The sequence below is a fragment of the Stenella coeruleoalba genome (genome assembly GCF_951394435.1).
Source record: "Stenella coeruleoalba genome assembly, chromosome: 15".
NCBI lineage: Eukaryota > Metazoa > Chordata > Mammalia > Artiodactyla > Delphinidae > Stenella > Stenella coeruleoalba.
Genome location: NC_137161.1, coordinates 44,321,960 through 44,341,340, shown reverse-complemented (window position 1 = coordinate 44,341,340; position 19,381 = coordinate 44,321,960). Strand labels below are relative to the sequence as shown.

Below are 19,381 nucleotides of genomic sequence, written 5' to 3'. Positions count from 1 at the left end.
TGGACACTGCAGACAGGTCCCCCACCCAGACCTGTGCCTTTGTCGTGCTGACCTTTTGTTCATAAATTCTTAGAGGGAGCCCCGTATTTAATGCGACAGCTGGGTCTTTGGGGCAGAGTGGGCTGTTGTCAGCACACTGTCTGGATGTCACCGGAGTTCAGAGAGGCATCTGAAGAAGGGCGATTATGTAAATCACTCCTGACAAAGCCGTGAGCTCAGCCTGGTTATGCCTTTGACACGCTCGGCGCAGAAGTCAAAGCCACATTGAGGGCGCTTCAGGTGATTTTCTAGTAGCCATGACGGACGCTCTCAGGACCACTGTCCTCGCGCTGCCGAGCGCCAAGCCCCTCCTTGTTGAGTCCTCTGAGTAGAAGCTTCTCCCGAGACCTGCGGGCCAGGTGCAGCGTCCAGGTGCCTGAAGAGCACTTCCGGCTTGTGGAAACAGACGAGATACTCCCATGTGCAACAAAGGAGGCGTTCCTGTCCCTTCCGACTTGAGGAGGGGCTGAGAGGCCCCAGCTCCACCCCCTCCCTCATCCCTCAGCCCGGAACTCCCACCAGGGCTCCGGCAGCTGGGACTGGCTGGACCCAGGGCAGCCCTTCCACCACCTGGAGGAGAAGGTCCCTGAAGCCCAGCCAGGGCCCAGCTCTGCGTGGCTTGTGACCATGTGCAGCAGAGCACTGGGCCTGAGGCTGGACGTTTAATCAACAGATTAATTTATACCCTACAGGGAAGGGACAGGGGAGCTGGAAACATCATATGAATGGTCTTCATTCCCACCCCTTTTACTCAGTGAGACCGTGGCCCTGGGTGTTCTCTCCCGGTGGAGAAATGTAGAGGCTGGTCCCCTTAGGCATACCTTTAGTGCCATGGGGAGAAGACAGGTCTGGGGGCCCAGCGTTCACAGCCACTTCCCGCCCGGGGGCCACCAGGCTGCCCCCCTGAGCAGAGAGGCCGCCTATCGGTTTTCCGGATGTTCCTCCCAGACTCTCCCTGTAGCCCTGAGGGCACAGTGAATTCCACACACCGTGGCCCCTGGCTGCCTGCCTCTCTGTAATGTCATTCAATTAAAAGTTCCATCAGTGCCTTTTAGAATTATCTGGAGCGCCTTCAAAACATTCAGGTGCCAGGGCCACCTCTAGACCAAGCAACTCAGAGTGTGCGGGACAGGCCCGGGCTCCCACGGGGTGCCAGTGGACAGCCAGGGGTCAAGTTTCCACACTGCAGAGGGTGCCTGGCTCTCTGGGAACGAGTTCCTCAAAGCCAAGGCTATGTCAGACACGCCCCCCACCGTGTCCCAGGTTGCAGTGGGGATGGGACCTCTGCTTCCACGGTCAGCCTCAGAGGGGTCTGCACCCAGTCTCTCAGCTCCTGTGTCCCAGGAGCGACGCCTGCCCCTCCCAGCTCACCTGCACTGATGAAGGGGATTCACTGCCTAGGTCAACGTGCTCAGGGCAAACACACTCGCACCCAGGAGCTCTGAGCTACCAAGCTCCCTGGTTGGGGGTGTTAATAATAATGATCACATATAGTGCTTATGGGGCCAAACACTGTTGTAACTGCTTCCCACGTGTCGGCTTATCTAGCCCACATGACAGCCCACGTGATAGCACCAAGACTGATGCCGCTTTACAGAGAGGTTGAGTAACTTGCCCAGGGTCACACAGCAGGGAGGCAGTGGAGTGGGGATTCCGACCAAGGCAGTCACCTTAATCTACCCTGCCTTCAAAACCACCTCTGTTCCAAATTTGCCTCCCCCTCACACACCACTAGCTGAACCAAACCTCTGGCAAGTCAGCCGCGTGGCATTTTCCTGACTTTGAGGACAAACCTCCGCATTGATCCTGGATTTCCCCACCTCTCGTTCTTCAAGTCTGTGAGGCTTGGTCATTATGATGACGCTGTGTCAAGGACAGTGACGCTTGGTATCAACTCAACTTTTTTTCCTCAGTAATTTTTCAAAGCTAAGGCATCCGGCTCCCAACCTGGGCTTGGGGGTCAAGGTGCAAGGGGACTTGAGAGTGAAGTAGGGAAATGAGACAGCACAGGAGAGTGTCCATCTCAGGACAAGCCCATCTTGCCTGGGGGCCCGTGTCCCCGCCCCCCAAGTCCACTGCAGGAGAAAGGCCCATGCCCGTGTGCCCCCCCACTGGAGAAGTCACTGCTGTGGGATGGCCCGCGTCTCAGCTGCCTCTCTGATTCCTCTCTAAACACGGAATCTGGGGACACTATTTGTGCAAACACTGTGATTCCCTGCTCGCGGCCTCCGATACGCCGGATTTCAGTTTAATCTGGGAGCCCCTTCCTGATGTACCAGAGGCTTTCAGGACTGATCTGGGGCTCAAGGAGGCCACCGCCCACAGAGGCGGAGCTCCCAAGGGCCGGCACCCCACAATTTTCCAGGGCAAACCCCCACTTCAGGAACTCTGCTGTGCCCTGTGCCGACTAGCAGAGACGGCTGGGACTGGGGGCTGCTTGGTGGGTGTCCAGCACGGGACGGTCCAGCCTGGGGGTGTGAACTCGCATTCTCCAGAGTTTAGGAGGAGAAGGAGACCCAGGGAGGACCCACGACCCTTCCTGACCACCCCTCCCAGGCACATTTCAGATATCCGGGTGCAGACTCCGCCTCCGGGGAAGCCGAGTCTCGGGGCGGAGGTTTCCAGGGGTCTGGGTCCGGTGCTCTCCGCCTCCGTCCGTGCCGGCCCGCGCACGGAGCACCTGGGTCAGAGGCTGGCCTTCTCCTGTGGCATCTCTGCTTCCGCGTGTCCATTTCCCACCTCAACCCCCAGCCCCACTTAAATCCAATGGAAAAGGTCGCGGGATCCGCGGCTGCGCGGGGTGCGGGGAGGGAGCGATGGGGCCCGGGCAGACGTGGAACTCCCCATGACGCCAGCAGGAGCCTCGGGCTCTGCCCATAAAAAGAGTTTCAGGCGGGACAGACCCTGCGGGTCTTCAGAGGATGAACGGGACAGGGGCGGGGTTGGAGATGGGAGGATGTCAGCGCAATTGGCTCTGTGCGCACAGGTGAGTCCCCGCCATCCCGGGGGCCTCAGGATCCAAACGGAGGACTCCAGGCCACCCTGCCTCCGCGGCTGCGGGTGCCAGAGAGCAGAGCAGGGGAGAAGGTGGCAAAGGGCCGGAGAAGCCGGGGTCTGCGTGGGGCAGGGCTGGGCGCGGGTGGGCGGGAGCGCCCAGCTTTGGGCGGAGCAGGGAAAGGCGCCCGTCTGCCCCGAAGCCCCGCCGGTCTCCGGGGCGCAGCGCCGTCCATGCCCGCTCCGCCGCGCCGCCGCCACCGCCTTCCCGGCCTCCCCCATCCCGGAATAAGCGCTCCCCCGACGCCACCTCCCGGGGGCGAGGAAAGACTCGAGACGGCCTGGCCCCCCGGCGACCAATGCCAGCGGCACCCCGGCGGCGACGGAGGAGGCGGTGGCAGCGGGGACGGTAGCCATCCAGTGCGTCTCTGCGCTGGTGTGCGTGGTGGGCAACGCCCTGGTCATCTTCGTGATCCTCCGCTACGCCAAGATGAAGACGGCCACCAACATCTACCTACTGAACCTGGCTGCGGCCGACGAGCTCTTCATGCTGAGCGTGCCCTTCGTGGCCTTGTCGGCCGCCCTGCACCACTGGCCCTTCGGCCCGGCGCTGTGCTGCGCAGTGCTTAGCGTGGACGGCCTCAACTCATTCCCCAGCGTCTTCTGCCCGGCCGTGCTCAGCGTGGACTGCTACCTGGCTATGGCGCACCCGCTGCGCGCTGCCACCTGCCGCCGGCCCGGCGTGGCCAGGCTGGTCGGCGGGTGTGTGGCTGTCGTCCTCGCTGGTCACCCAGACCATTGCCGCCTTCGCCGACACCAGGCCGGCTCGCGGCGGCCGGGCTGTGGCCTGCAACCTGCACTGGCCGCACCCAGTGTGGTCTGTGGTCTTCGTGGTCTGCACTTTCCTGCTGGGCTTCCTGCTGCCCGTCGGCCTGTGCTGCGTGCTCATCGTGGGCAAGGTGTGGGCGCTGGCGCTACCGGCCGGCTGGCAGCAGCAGAAGTGCTCGGAGAAGATCGTGTGGCCGGTGCTGGCGGTGGCGGCCGTCTGCGTGCTCTGCTGGCTGCCTTTCTACGCGGTGCAGCTGCTGAATCTCTCTATGACGGGCCTGGATGCCCCCGTCCACCACATGTCCCGCATCCTCAGCCACGCCAACAGCTGCGCCGACCCCATCCTCTGCGGCTTCCTCTCTGACAACTTCCGCAGGTCCTTCCAGCGGGTTCTCTGCCTGAGCTACCGTCTCCTGGATGCCTTTGGTGGTGCAGACCAAGAGCCACTGGACTACTGTGCCACCGCCCTCAAGAGCAGAGGGGGCGCAGGAGTCTCATGCCCCCCACTACCCTGCCAGCAGGAGCCCAGGCAACCAGAACCCAGCCGCAAGCAGGTCCCCCTCACCGGGACCACCACCTTCTGAGATGCCCTCACCACCCACCCAGCGAGGCCACCTCCAAGGGATCTGCACCACCTACAGCCCAGCAGATCGCCCGTGCTGCATGCCCCCCCTGAGGACCACCAACTTCCTCCACAGGCACCTGCTTCCCGCAGTCTTCGTGCACCCCCAAGCGCATCAGAGCCCCTCAGGCTTCCCCTCTCCCCGGGATGCTGGCTTTCAGAAGGATGCTTCCATGGGGGTAGGACCCTCTGAGACCTGATCTAGGATGTGAATCATTCCTGAAACTCTGTCTGTGTTTTGAGGGGGGGAGAAGGGAGGATGCCAGGGAGCAGTGGCTCCCAGCAGCTCTGCCTGGGAGAGGACTGTCCGGAGGGTGGAGGGACCCGGCGCCCCTGCTCTGCGCAGACTCTCTCTCTGCCTGTGGTGGGGACACAGCGTGTTTGGAAAGAGGGGGAGGAAGGGAGATGCCTCCCAGTGCTTTCCCTTTGCTGCTGTTCCGGGGCCCTTGTGCAGAGAGATTTGTGTGTGACAGCCTCGGGCCCAGACTCTGTCACCCCCTGACCACCCCCCACCCCCCGACCCAATGCCTGCTTGCAATCACAAGTGTCACCCTGGTTGTCCTGGGACGGTAGCAGGCTTTTTGTGAGTAGAAAAGGTTTAGAGAGACCTGGAGTGGGGTTTATTGCGAGGTGTGAAACCAGGTCCATAATAAAGAAGCGGAGAGGATACATCTCATCTCGCTCCAATGATGGGATTTCCTGCCCCCTCCCTCTGGGTGGGAGGGGAGCAAGGGAAGGCGAAAGAAGCCCAGAGAAGGCAGATGGAAATCAGCCCCGAGTTTGAATGGAGGAAGCAGCTCTATCACCGCTATTAAAAAAAGGTCTATATTCAGGATAACATCAGCCAGATGTAGATAATAAACAAACGTAGGCCGAACACAGTAAAAGGCCATAAGTTTCTGCCTGATGTTCACGCAAGGATGAATTATCTTTCCCCCAAGGACAGAAATGGCCTAAGAGGAGCCGATTCTGCTTCCTGCCAACAGTGGAGGCGGGGGCTGCGGAGATGCGGGTAGGGCTTCTGTGGGAGGCTGGACGGCAAGCGGGCTGTTCTGTGTACAGGGAGCGCCACGGGGGCCCCGGCTCAGCTCAGCCAGGACACTCCTGGCTTTGGCTCGGGGGTCCTGACGGTGAGAGGAAGATACTGGGGCGGGCGGGGAGCAGGGCCTCTGAGGAGAGGCCCCTCCGCTCACCCGAGGGTCAGGCTTGTGGAGCTCACGGCTTCCTGGCAAGGAGGCTTCAAGAGAAAACGTCCTGGGCCTGACCTGGTCCGGGACCTGCCAGACTCATGTCTCCTCCGGCAGCCTGCAGGCTCCAAGGTGGGCACAGGGGGCTGCTGGGGAGCTAAAGAAGGCCGAGGCAGGGCCCAGAGGGGATGCCCCGCTTCCACCACGGGCCAGGGCTCCTCCCTGAGAGCCAGGGCAAAGGGAACAAGGCCCTTCCCTGAAGCGATCAGGCCAAAGCCAGGCTTCAGGGATGTGAGCAGACGCCTGACGTTCCAGGAACGGGCAGGAGAGCCAAGTTCGGGCCCTGCATCCAGTGTCACGTGACCCGGCAAGGGACTGAACCCAGGTCCTCGGGGTTCTGAGGAGGCCCTTCCCCAGCCAGCACACGGTGACTCTTAGAGGACTAACCTGGTGGTTCTGTCCACGTGGCTGTAGATGCCAGCTGCTCCCTTCATGAATGAAAAAAAGAAACAGCCTTACCATTGGGCACTTACTCCTGCACGTGACCAGCCAGCCCAGTGACCCGGAAGCAGTGATCAGTGGCGATCAGTGTGGTGTGTAGGCTGGGGGCGAGGTGGATCTGCAGATGTTCCGGGTCTGCACTGGGTGGTCCCCATCTGTCTCAGAGAGAAAATGTGCAGCCAAGTCTGCACTACAGGCTGGAGACGTGGCTGTGGATTGGAAACTCCTAACTAAGGCTCGGAGCCCCTTGAACCCACATGCACGCGTACACGTGCACACACAAACACGTGCGCGCAGACACGACCAGACCACCCCCGCCCTGGCAGTACACACTAGAGTTACCCTGGGCATTTGGAGGCAGTCGGTGCTGGACCTCCTGTAACCGTAACCTCTTGACAGCCTTTGAAAGTGAACTGTTTCTTTGTTCCCCAGTGCCTGGCGGTGCCTTGCAGGGCGACCACTTGATAGATGCGGTTGGACTGACCTGTGTGAACCACGCAGGCTGATGGCAGCGAGGTGAGGGGTTCACAGCACAGGCAGTGGTCCGAATGCGCTGCCGGGCCTCTGCCACAACCTGGGTAGGGCCTGGGGTCCTCTCTCGGATCGCCCACAGTGACTCACACTGGGCACACTCTCTGACGGGCAAGACGGGACACCGACCCAGAGTCTTGGCAACACTCCCGCTCTGCTGAGTAATTAAAAATGCAACCTTTTCAACTTAGTTGGTGATGGTTGAAGGCAAGGCAGCCTCGGGTGATGGAAAGAAAAGTCCCTGGAGGCAGGGGAGCTCCGCGCCAGCCAGCCCCGTGGGGAGTGCTGTAACCTCACTGAGCCTCAGTTTCCCACCTGAAACACGCACAAAGACCGTGAGTTTCGAGTTCTTTCCAGCTGTGGCTCTCTTTTATCAGGAACACTGGAGCAAGGTGCTGCGGTGGTGGGAGGGGACGACAGCATTCTTCTGTGCAGACCGCTCTCTCCATAACCTGTTAAAAAGGAGCATTGACACTGCCTTTGACCTTGGAGTCATAAATCATGCGGTGGAGCGGGGAGAGTCTTGCTGGCCGTCCTCCTTTTCAGCTGCAGGACCTTCTCGACTCCTGGGGCTTAACAACTATGTAGCCGCAAAACATGCCGATCATTGGTCGGGGATGCGCTAGAGGCGAGGTGTTGCCAGCTACAGCAACGGGGGCCTTTGTAACGGCTGCATAAAACCCTCCCTCGAGGTCTGAAGACACTTGCACATTTTGCTGGCCTGGGGCATCAGCTGTGCAGACACCCTTTGACCTCATTGCTGCTCCATTTACCGAGACTAGGGGATCACAGCCTTTGGCTGCATCAGGAATGAAAACATTTTTTTTTTGAGTTGAAATCCACTGTATTTCAAGCATACAGTTGTTGTTTTTCTGTTTGTGACTATAAAAACAAATAGATCAACACACTAACCGAAAAGGAAATAAGACTTCTGCGTTTCTGACCAATGCAAGGATACCAGTTTCCACCGTATCCTTCCTCGATCATCAGGGAGGAATGAAAACATCTTTATCCAGGTAGAAACAGCCTCCAGGTACCCTCCACCAGTGAGCTGGCTTTACCTTTTAAAATTGCCTTTAATGTACTGTTCAGTGACCAGCCAGGTGTTTAATTTTTCCAGACAGTCAGGAAGGTGGTATTTGCACGTGACAGGTGGTCACTCATCGGAGTTCTTGCCAAGTTTGTCAGCACTATGTTTTCTGCAAACGTGAATGCAATTTGCACATTTATCTTTAAATTCTTGGCTTCACTTCACCATAAAAACATCCTACCTAGCACGCCTTAGGTACCAACGCTGATATCAAAGGGAAAAACAACAAGAGAGGTCTGTGTTGGCTGTGCTACCTCAGAAATCGAACTTGGCAGCCTGAGCAGTGGCTGGGAAAATTCCTGCAAATCTGCACATCGAAGCTGTTCTCCGTCAGGCGGTCTGCCAAGAAGCATCCCCATTCCGCGTCTTCCCTCTTCTTAAGGAGATAATGGGATAAGCTCAGATTCCTTCAGCACAAATGTCAGAATCCGGAGGCCTGTCCTGTTGCACCCGGTCAGTGGGCACCACACCCCGATGCCCTGCTCTGGGGAGGCGAGTACAGGGGGCAGGGGAAGGGGGCAGAGGCATACAGACTGCACACCCCCTGCCGCTTCTGTCGGGGCAGGGCGGGGCTGGGGCCTCCGTGGACAGCGCTCTGCCCTCGAGGAGCCTGGAGGTTGGTGAGTGGCAACGACGGGCATTAATCAGATCGGCACGGGAATGAGAGTGCGCTTCTGAGCCAAAATAAGAACCATCGGGGAAGTGATCTGGTCTCTGTGAGGCGACCTTGTGCAGGGCAGCCTCCCCAGGAAGGCTGAGGGGGGCGACGTCCTCCATGAGTTGTGTGGGAGAAACCAGGATGAGAAGGGTGGGCAGAAGGGCCGAAGCAGAGGGGATGGTGTGTGCCAGCAGCCAGGAAGGGAGGCACTGAGAGTGCCCAGGGTAACTGGAACAGAGGCCAGCGGTGCCCGGTCAGTGGGAGGCATCAGCAGACGAGGACCTCATAGGCCCCACTGAGGACTTAGGACCCGGCCGTGGGACGGTGGTAACGATGACAGGTGCAGGTCCACCTGGTCAAGAAACCCATGGATGACTCTAAGTCCCTGTGAAGCCGGGGCGCATGTGCCCTCCACTCTTCAGGGGGAGATTGGCAGGAGGATCGTGTTCTCATCCTTTTAATGTTTTTAAATCATTTTATCAACAAGAAGGCAGGGTCCCTGGTCCTATGACTGGATTGGTGTCGTGTCTAACAGGGAGGGGCTCTTTTGAAAATGAGGGAACCAATATTGAGGAAGTCCCAGATCATCAACCATGTTGCCTAGAAAAGGAGCGCTGACCCCCAAAGTGAGACCCGAGGCTTCCTGTTATGAGGACGCCGTGAGCCCCACCCGGCACCTGGCGAGGTGTGGACAGTGCGCCGGGTGAGAAAACAGATTTGGGGACATGCAGACCAGGGGCAGGTCACTGCTCACCAGCCCAGCGTGGCCGCAGGGATGCCGCGTGGCCCCTGGAGAAAGGACAAAGCAAGAGCATCCAGCCCAGGTGTGCGGGGCAGGCGCAGGAGGCTCACCGCTCAGACAGCGGCACAGCGGCCCAGGAGGACAGGGTGGTGCGTGCAAGGTGCTGGGGGTGTATTTGGGGGAGGGGGGTTGTGTTTGGTTGGCTTCTGTATTTTTCTGCATCCAGCTTTCTTTAGCCATTCCGAGGAGGCTGTGGTTTCTTTCTCATCTATTTTTCGGGGAGTATAATGTATACGTGGTAAAAGTCACTCTTTTTAGGTGTGCAGTTCTGTGCATTTTGACAGAACTGTATAAGGTTACCCTCGTTTCACTGCCACCTCAGTCAAGCTGGGGACTGGCTCCAGGACCGTGTCCTTCCCTGTCGGTGGCCGTGACCCATGCGCTCTCCGAAGGGGAGAGAACTGGGGACGGTGCTCCCCAGATGCGGGCAGGCCACCCCAGCACAGCGCCTCCCCACATCCCCACGCAGGGAGCTCTGCCCTCCTGATCGCCTGGATTTGAAGCCGCAGCCTGGGCTCCAGAAACCACCCCCACAAACCACAGCCCAGGGCTTGAGCAAGTGCCGGGCAGGTTGCTGCCTCCTCAGCATGGCCGCCCCTCCCCTCCGGGGCTCAGAGCTCCCCCGCGGCCCCGCAGAGCCAGCTCTTCCTCAGGACCCAGCCCCACCTGCCCATCGCGGCCTGGACGGCTGGCTGCTGGGCTCGTGCTGCATCGTCTCAGCCCCGTCGATGGAGGCTGATTCCCTCGCTCTGCAGATGCAGACAAACCGCAGAGAGGGGGCCTGGCCCTGTGCCCTCGGGCTTCCCTTTCTCCTCCCGTCCCCGCGGGATTCCCCAAGTCCTACCTCTTAGGACAAGGGCGAAGATGCTTGAAGAAAGGGGGCGTCAGTGCTGGCAGAGAAGGGCCAAAACCGGTGCTTCTGGTTTCGATTACCATTTCAAGACGAACTGAACAACGAACCATCTGTCCAATACGAGGGTGCAGGGTAGGGGGTGCGCATCTCCGGCATGGCTGCGGGAGTAGGGGTCCATGGGCTCAAGGAAATCGAATGGAATTGAGGGGGGAGGCAGAAGGAAGGGGGGAGGGTACAGGAGACTGAGGCAAGCCCCGTCTTCCTCTTCCTCTTCCTCACTGTGTGGCCGAGGGAAGGTTTGCTTGAGTCCAACAGCCCAGAGCGAGCAGCTGGGGCCGGCCTCCAGGTGAGGACAGGAGAAGATTCCAGGAGGACAGGGAAACCCGGCCCTAAGTCGAGTGTGCAGGAGAGGGGCTTCCCAGGATGGTACAGCTCATGGATGTCTTGTTCAGGGGAACGTTATTTCAGGTGCTGTTGGGGGACATGTCTGGCCTGGGGTGGGGGGCGTCATCACCACGGACCCCAGTTTGGAATCTTGGGGTTTTTTTTCCACTGGATCCCCGAAACCCTGCTGCTTCTGCTGCCCCACTTTGTTTCCACCATTTCCAGCAGTCGTGACTGAGCTAACCATCCCCAGGGTCCTTCTGTCTTTCGCAATCACACTTTCAAAACAGGCTGAAGAGGATTTGATTCTGTTAGAATCTGATGTTAAAACAATATTTCGTTTCTCTTGTGAGAGGAAATATGTTGTTTGCCTACATCTGAGCCTGCTGACCAAAAAAAAGAAGAAGGACTCTCTCAAAACAAAAAAGAGATAGCGCTGAGCCCGGGCACACATTCTGAGCAAGACGGACAGACAGAGTCGGGCGTAGCCTGTGTTATTTTCCAAAGAAATGCCGAGAAGGTCAGGGATGTTTTCAGATGTGCTCGGGTGCCCCCCACCGAGTCACGACAACCACGGAAACATGTTTTTCTATCTTCTTCGTAACCTCGGTTTTCCTCGAAGAGATGACATAATGATTAACCCCCATTCGACACACGACCACTGTGAGCTTGGGGGTCTTCTGCTGCCTGCCCAGTCCACACGAGCAGGTCACGCCCAGGAGCCTCAGGAAGGGCTGTGGCCGTGCAGGGGGGCCCCTTGGGATTCCGTGGGCAGCAGCATTTCCTTACTTCCTACTGCGTGCCTCGAGGTGCCCCTCCTCCCTGAAATGCGTGATGTGCAGGCTTCCCGTCTTGCTTTGTGTGTCTTTACACTCTGGTGGGCTGCCAGGATTTCAGTCAACCCGGGCCCGAACGCGGGGTGAATGAGCAGGGCTTTGGGAGACATGTGAGCTGCGTTTTGTTAAAACCTGTTTGCTGAAACGGAAGAGAAACTGTCTGTCTGGTCATTCCTTGGAAAATCTTGTCTTTGTGATTCAAACATGAAAACACAGGGTCCTTGGTTCAGGGAGATCCTAAGGGCATAGCGAGCATCAGAGCGGAAAAAGGCTTTATCTGGCCCGTTGCGTAGACAACTCCAGCGTCAGTAGAGGGGGAAGGACAGGAGGGAACTTTCTGGTGTCACGAACATATTCTATATACTGATGATGGCAGTAGTTCCACGAATGTGTGTTCTTCAGGACTCATAGAACTGTTTGCTAAAAAGGGCGGGTTTTACAGTCCAGGGGCCTGTGACTCCCCGGGGGGCTGAGTGCCCAGGCGCACGGCCCCCTGCAGTGCCCTCTGTGGCGGACAGATGGCTGGAGAGGCCAGGCACTGGCCTAGAGTCCCACCGGGACAGTTGTAGACACAGGGCCAGTCCCTTGTTTTGAACTGAAGTTTCTTTCCTCTGGCAGGTTCCTCTTTGGTGTGACTAGACTTGGGGCCCCAAGTGGCAGCTGGAGTTGGGGGGCGCTTTGGGCTGTGGTCACCCCTCCTCTGTGGCCTTCCTAGGAGCACAGTGGAGGGGGCTCTGCTCCCCCAGACTTTGATGGGCCTGTAAGCAGGGAGAATGGGTCTTTGAAATGGATTTTCCAGCTGAGGAGGGACTGCATCTCCGCTGTGCGAGCCTCCCCTCCTGCGGCTCTGCCTGATGCCTGAGACCCCAGCAGGACATGTGCCCAGGTGGGACAGCAGCCCTTCCAAGTGACCGCACCGTGCCTGGAAAGAACCCTTTCCACTTTCTGGAAACCTTGAACTTGCCCTCAAGACACTCCAGATCCCAACATGCTCTTTTGCTTTACCCACTTACACACCCACCAGTTCATTGTCGCGCATGCCCCGTTTAAGGAGCACCTGCTGTGTGCCAGCCCTGGGCCAGCTCCCTTCACCCAATCCTCATGGAAACCCCAGAGGGGGCCGGGCCAGCATCCTGTTTACAGCCTTAGGGGTTTTTCTTTTTTCTTTTTTTTTTGGCTGCAATGTGCAGCTTGTGGGATTTCAGTTCCCCAACCAGGAATTGAACCCGGGCCATGGCCGTGAAAGCACTGAATCCTAACCACTAGGCCACCAGGGAACTCCCAGTCTTAGGGGTTGTGTGGTGCCCGTGGCCATGTGACCACCCATGTCAGGCTGGGATTCAGATCTGGGGTGCATGACACCCACACTCTTTGTTGGCCCTGCTGGATTCTTACAATGCAAACTGTGCAAGTGTTGCCCTGGGGACATGTAAATAAGTCTAGAAGTAGGTGTTACCTTCTCAAATGATTTCAGTGCGTAAATGGAGCACAAGCGCGCTCTTATGAATCTCCTCCACTTGCACCGAGGGTAGAATTCGACATCTCTAAGCTGACCTATGGTCCCCCCCTGCACTTTTCTCTCTGCATCCCACATCTGCAGCCTCATCCTGGACCCCCTCCTCCTTGCTCACCTCACCCTCTGCCAAGACTCTTCCCAGCACAGGGCCTTTGCACGTGCTGTGCCTTCCACCCGGACTGCTCTGCCCTCAGCTCTGTGTTTGACCAACCCCTGCTTCTCCTTCACGTCCAGAATTGTCAGCTGACCCAGCAGGCTCTCCAGCCCTGTCGTGCTGTGCTCTTCCCCCCCCCGGCTCCTACCACTGTTTCAGAGGCAATTCCAGTTTGGGGGGGGGGGCAGGAATTGTTTGTTGTATGTCTGTCTCCCCCACCAGAGCTCGAGCTTCTCAAAGCAGGGGTTTGTCACCATGCCTGTCACCCACCAGTGACAGAGCACATGCTCAATAAATATTTGCTGAACGGATCCAAGCGGTTCGGTCTGAGGGCAAAAAAGTCATTTGACTCATAAAATCAAATTCTGACTCATCCACCCTGGCCTTCTTCCCCAGGCCCCATGAACCCTGGAACGCCATCAGCGAACACACACCGCACACCACTGCTGAGACTCGGAGACCTGGATGACAACGATGTGAATAGAAGGCAGGGCCCGCGGCCCATTTCACAAGGGCCACCCAGGTTTGAAATGCTGGCGGATCATTTTTAGAGTTAAGTGATTTGTTTATATGGTGCCTTTCTCAGAGAGAGGCTGAAGTTTGAAAATCTCAAGTTCAGGTGAAGCCTGTACACAGAGAGCTGGATCGCCCACAGGACAGGAAGTGAGGCACATCGCGAGGGTCTGCGCCTCGCCCCCCCTCACCCTGCCGGTCTTCTTTGGAAGAAGACATCCTAAAGCAATGAGACTCTGACAGTCAATTTTACTGCTCCTGGGAGCAGCCCCTTTTGAAAAGTGGAAGGGCAGGGGTGAGGATGATTGGTAAGGTATCACTCTCCCCTCTCAACCCCCAGCATGATTCATCTGCACCTGCTTTTCTCCCACTCATCGAGTTCTTCCTTCACACACACCTCTTATTGAATCTGGTTTTCCGCTAGCCTTCCGAGTCCTGAGGGCAACACTGCTGCACTGGCCATCTCGGGAAGCCACCCCTCACCTATCACCCACTCCACACACACCCCAAAGCCGTCTCCTTCATCCAGGATGGACGTTGACATCTCCAACTGCATCTTCACGACAGCAACTACTCAGATTAAAACTGAGAAATTCGGCATGATCCAAATGTATAAAAATATTTGGATATTTGACTGAATTCAATTTTCTTCCAACTTTTGCTTTCTGAAACTTTCAGAACACTGCATATAAAATTCAGCCAGTTTCACCATCCCAGGAAAAGGGGCCCAGGAAATGTGTTATTAAAAAGACAGTGTTTCCTCTCTCCAAGAGAAATGAGGATGATTTAATGCTGCATGAGACCTTGGTCTCTGAGCCACAGACTGACTTTTGTGTTTGCATATCTCTGAGAGCAGATAATGCCAAAGCATTCACAGAGGGACACAGCCAAGATTCTAAGAGATGCCCCAAGAAGGACTGTTTAACTCGTCCCAACACATAATCCTATAATATATTTTAAAACACTTAGGCGTAAGTCCTGTGTATGAAGTTGTTATGGTTACAGAAGGAAAAAATAAATATTTGTGCACACAGACATAACATGAAGTCCTTCTACAGTGAAAACAATCTCCACTGGAAAGGTCTCTGAAAGTCAGAGATGGAGCCTGGAGCAGACGGAGCTAGTGACGGGGTGGGGGCTCAGCCTTTAAAGGCACCTCTTGGCATCCACATTGTCCATGAGCCTGGTTTAATCACATAAAATGAGGGGGCTGGGGGAGAGAGGTGAACAGACACAAAACCCAAGAGCACTGTTATTTGTTTATTTTCCACTTGTGATGTCATAAGCAGGAGTTTTGCCTGTGTTCTAGTTTATCTCCAATAAATAAATAACTATGTACAAATGTGCTGAGTTTACAAAACGGTCGAGGAAAACCTTTGCATTACAAAAGATACATTTACATGATACGCTTTTCTCCATACACAGAAGCACGAAGCATTTCATTCCTAGCTTACTTGAACCAAAGACCCTGTGTGGCAATGTCTAAAGGTGGGTACCTAGGCTTTTCTACCAGAAAGCAAAGCTATAAAAGGAAAATTCCTCAGTTTCTTGAGAATATAGGGCCTGACTCGGCCTGCTACTTATTACTTATCCACATTTAATCTATTCCAGAATGTTGGAAGCTGTCTGGGACAGCTCTCCTCAAATATACGAAGCAGACAACCCCCTGCTGATCTCATTAAAATGCAGATTCTTGTGCAGTAGGTGGGATGGAGCCTGAGTGTCTGCATTTCTAACCAGCTGGCAGGGGCAGCTCCAGCCTCTTGTCTCTGGACCACGTTCCAAACGGCTGGGCTTAGAAGGCCCCTCCGAACTGGGAGAACTTCTCGAGGGCCTGATCAAGGTGAGGCCCTCATTGGCCATGCTCCAGGCTGCATCCCCAAGCTCCCAAATTCAAGACACCAGTAGAGCTGGTTTTATTTGGGCCTACAAATGACACGAACGGTAAGAGTCCAAATGGTCATTGGCATGAATCCTGCAGCTCAAAACTTTCTTACACTGTCTCCCGGGAGGTGCTTCCATCTTCTCTCAGTTTAGAGCGACCATGTGAACAAACATTTTCAACATTGTCAAAAATAACTCAATAATAATAGGAATAATAATAATGGGAAAAGACACTGCATAAGAAGCTTAACAACAATGACTACTTTTCAGTCCAAATCAAAACAACAACAACAATAAAACGGAGGTTCATTGTTTAAAAATAAAAATGAAAATCTCCTTGCGTTGAATTCCTGTGATAGTCCAGCAACATTAGTCTAACAAATGCCCTTCACATCTTAACCTTTGTTAAAATGATATTGCTGTGGAGGCCTGAAATTTCAGGACAAATTAGCAAATCTGCTGAAAGAACAAATTCCCAAGCATTCTTATTTCTAGTGTTTTTGTTTCTGTTTCACATAACAGTTCTGCCCAGGCAGACAGCTAAGGGCAGAAGTAGGGTCCAATACAGGTAGGGTGGCTCAGGTGGGTTGGCCGAGTTCCTGGGAGGGGTAAATTGGGAGAAATGAAAGGGCTGAAATGCCGCTTGGCTTCATAAATGCGAGAGGGCTGGAAAAGATAGTATAAGGGCCCCAGGACAAGTGGGAGCACATAAATATATAGACAGGGAAGGGGAGAGAGGGGAAGGGAGAAAGGAGGGAGAGATACAAAGTGAGTGCCGGAGACACAAGGGTAAGGGAAAGAAGCCGAAGAACAAAAAATACTTACAAAATAAATATCTTGGTCATTATCTATGACTCAATTACACTTCACTTAGTCCTCTGGGATGAAGTCTGCCCCAAGGCTACCAACCAAGAACACTCACCCCTCCTGTGCCCCTCGGTGAGGGCATCGGACACTTCGCAATCTTGTCACTATAAAACTGCCAACTCTGCCCACTTGTCCGATGACATCATAGAAATGGCTGGGGCCATACTTCTTCCAACGCGCCCCCCCCGCCCCCACAGCCAAGTGTAGAAGCAGCGAGAGAAGAGGAGCGAGCGTCTTCTCCGGTTCTGACGCCAGCCAAGGTGCTTTGGGGTAGTGGGAGAGAAAGGCTGGAGAGGGGAGGAGCAATGAGGCCCAGGAGGGAGGAAAAGGCCACCCAACACCTGGGCCAGGGAGGGAGGTCCCTCAGAGTTTCTGAGGCGTCCGCTCGGTCTTCACGTGCTGCAGTACCACCTCCTTGGAGGGGACCCCGCACTTGTACTCCAGCTCCGCCCGCGAGGTGCCTTGCTTCTTGCGCAGGTGGCAGAGGAGCGCCAAAAGCGCCACGACCAGAGACAGGCTCGCGATGGAGATGCCGACGAGCACACCCGAATGCAGAGGCCCCGCGGGCGGGGGCGAGGGGCGAGGGGTGGCGCCGGGAGTCGGGCTGCCCGGGAGCGCCCCAGAGCCGCCGTCCTCCTCGTCGCCGCCCTGGTCGCGGCCGCTCACCTTGATGGGGTCACAGTCGGTGCCAGCCTGGCCGAAGAGGGCCGTGTCGGGCCCGCAGATGCACTCGTAGGTGCCGGGGAGGTTGCGGCACTCGCCAGGGCAGTAGCCGTTGTTGCACTCGTTGATGTCCGTGCACACGGAGCCCTCGTCCAGGATGTAGCCCTCGGGGCACCGGCAGACCGCCAGGTTGTTGGGGTCACAGTCGGCCGGGCACGAAGTCTGGTTGCAGAACATCTGGCACCTGTGCGGGGCGTGGGGGATGGGCACGAAGCCCTCGGCGCAGATGCAGAGGTAGTCAGTTCTGCCCATGGGCTGGCACTGGTACTCGCAGTTAGTGCCGAAGCACGGGTCCACAGTCTCCACGCACTCGCCGTCCACCAGGTCGAAGCCGGAGAAGCAGTGGCACTGGAAGCCGCCCTTCGTGTTGACACAGCTCTGCGGGCACGGACTGGGCACCTGCGTGCAGTCATCCACGTCCTCACACCGGTGCTGGTCCGCAGCCAGCCGGTAGCCCGTCGCGCACATGCACGTGTAGTTGGTGGGCGCGTCGGGGAAGCCGGGGACGCAGAAGTGCTCGCAGAGTTGGTGGCACGGGTGCTCGGCCGGCACCGCACAGGAGCGCCCGTCCGCCTGCAGGGCGGTGTCGGCGGGGCAGAGGCAGCTCGACGCCCCGGCGGTCTCGTTGCACGCGTGCTCGCAGCCGCCGCCCTCCACGCTGCAGGCCCAGGCGCCCGGCGCCTCCCGGCCCCAGCGCGCCTCGGCCTCAGCGGGCGGCACCGCGCACTCCAGCTTCACCCCGAGGGGCATCACGGCGGCCGAGCTGCCCAGCGGCAGCGCTTGGAAGTCCGCGCCGCGGGCCCCGAACGGGGTGCTGTAGGTGACGGAGACGCCGGCGGCCGCCGCGGCGCCGGGCTCCACAACCAGCGGCCGGCAGGAGGCGGCGAAGTTGAACTCGCAGAGGAAGCCGTTGGCCTCCGCGCCGCACTGCAGCTCCTCCCAGGCCGGCTCTCCCGGTGCCAGAGCCCCGGCCGCCGAGACGGCGACGCACAGCGGACCGCAGAGGGGCGTCCCGTCGTCGTGATGCCGCGCCCACCTGCTGTAGCTGGTGCGGTTGTCGCCCGTAACCCACTGGAAGCCGCGCAAGGGCTCGTGGTGCCCCGGGTCGCCGCAGCCGGGCGGGAGCTGCAGGCCGATCCAGAGCCGCGGGCCATCGCCGCCGTCGCCACTCAGTAGCAGGGAGATGACATCCGCTGCAACCGAGGAGCGCACGGTCATCAGGTGGCCCCGCAGCTGCTCGCAGACCCGGCTGGCGGCGAGGAAAGTCGCGGGACCCCGGAAGAGAGCGAAGCAGTCGTGCTCGACGCACTGGCTGCCGAGGGGCTGCGGCTCCGGGGGCGCCGGGAGCCCCAGGCCGGCGGGGGCCAACACGCCGAGGAGCAGGACGCGGAGCATAGTGTCCGCACGCCGCGCGCAGGGGCCCGGCCGGGGCTGAGAGGCGCAGGGCGCCGCCGGCGACAGCCGCTCGCGTCGGTCCCGGACTAGGCGCGTCCGGCTGCGTCGCGCAGCCCCAGCGAGGCAGCCTCTGACAGGCGGGCGGGCCAGGGCCCGAGTTTATAAGTGCGCGGCCCCCCTCCCTGGACGTTCGGGAAAAGGAAGGAAGTGCCTGGTGGGAAGGGCTGATGCTGCATTCTCGGATTACTGGGTTCTCCGGGCGCCCTGCGCCCGCCCTCGCGCCCGGGATCACCTCGCGGGGATGAGTAAACTCGGTCCCGGCTGGGAGGTCCTCGGGCGGGGGCAGCAGCGCAGCCTCCCGGGAGGACAGCACCTCTGTCAGCGCGGCGACAGGACCCGCCCCACGCGTGCAGCCCTACAAGGGGCTTAACCCGCAGCCCTCCTTAATCTCCGGTCCTCTTTCTTTTCCTTCATCAATGTGTTGTTACCACCTATTTCAAGGAAAAGGCTGGATTGCGGAGCTCTGGGAAGAGGAGACTGGGCGAGGAAGGCTTGGAATGAGAGGTGGGGACGTAGCGCCCAGGACCTGCAGGGCTGCGGGAGGAGGTGCCCGCCACCCAGAGGGTTTTGGGAGGGGCTGCCTAGGGCGTGGCTTGCCCCAAAAAACACGAGCGCAAGGAGAGCGAACCACACCCTCCCCGGCCAGGGCGCCTAGCTCCGGAGAAGGAGGTGCTTGGAGACAGCGGGCGTGGCTAAGGCGACCACGCTCACAGGAGGAGGACTGGCCTCACACCCGGTCCCCAAGTGGGGACCCACGAGCCCCTGAGCGCCAGCTGCCACGGCCAGAGCTCATCTCATCGCGTGAGAAAGTCGTGGGGACACTGTCAGGGCGGCAAGGTCTTGCCACCCTTCGGAAGTGGTGGCAGGCGAATTCCCGCCGAGCCCTGTAGGGCCGAGCGAGTTTAGCCTGTTTGGTCTGAGTTCTAAAAGCATCGCAGAGGGAC

At 58.0% G+C, this 19,381-nt stretch overlaps 2 protein-coding genes across 2 annotated transcripts; one reads left to right on the top strand and one right to left on the bottom strand.

The window, feature by feature from the left end:
* Positions 1-3,233: 3,233 nt before the first annotated feature.
* Positions 3,234-4,445, top strand: SSTR4 (somatostatin receptor 4; the record flags this gene model as incomplete). The annotated part of the gene is given in 3 exon segments (XM_079945755.1): positions 3,234-3,378; positions 3,380-3,792; positions 3,794-4,445. Coding segments are annotated over 3 exon segments (1,176 nt in total). The 5' UTR covers positions 3,234-3,267.
* A 10,310-nt stretch (positions 4,446-14,755) lies between these two features.
* On the bottom strand, positions 14,756-18,978 carry THBD (thrombomodulin). The gene has a single exon (XM_079944412.1). It carries the CDS (start codon positions 18,375-18,377, stop codon positions 16,623-16,625), a length of 1,755 nt encoding a protein of 584 aa, XP_079800538.1. The 5' UTR covers positions 18,378-18,978; the 3' UTR covers positions 14,756-16,622.
* Between the last annotated feature and the right edge of the window lie 403 nt (positions 18,979-19,381).

What these genes read in the sequence shown, in the direction of transcription:
- THBD (XM_079944412.1), bottom strand. Translation starts at nt 18,377, where the DNA reads ATGCTCCGCGTCCTGCTCCTCGGCGTGTTGGCCCCCGCCGGCCTGGGG.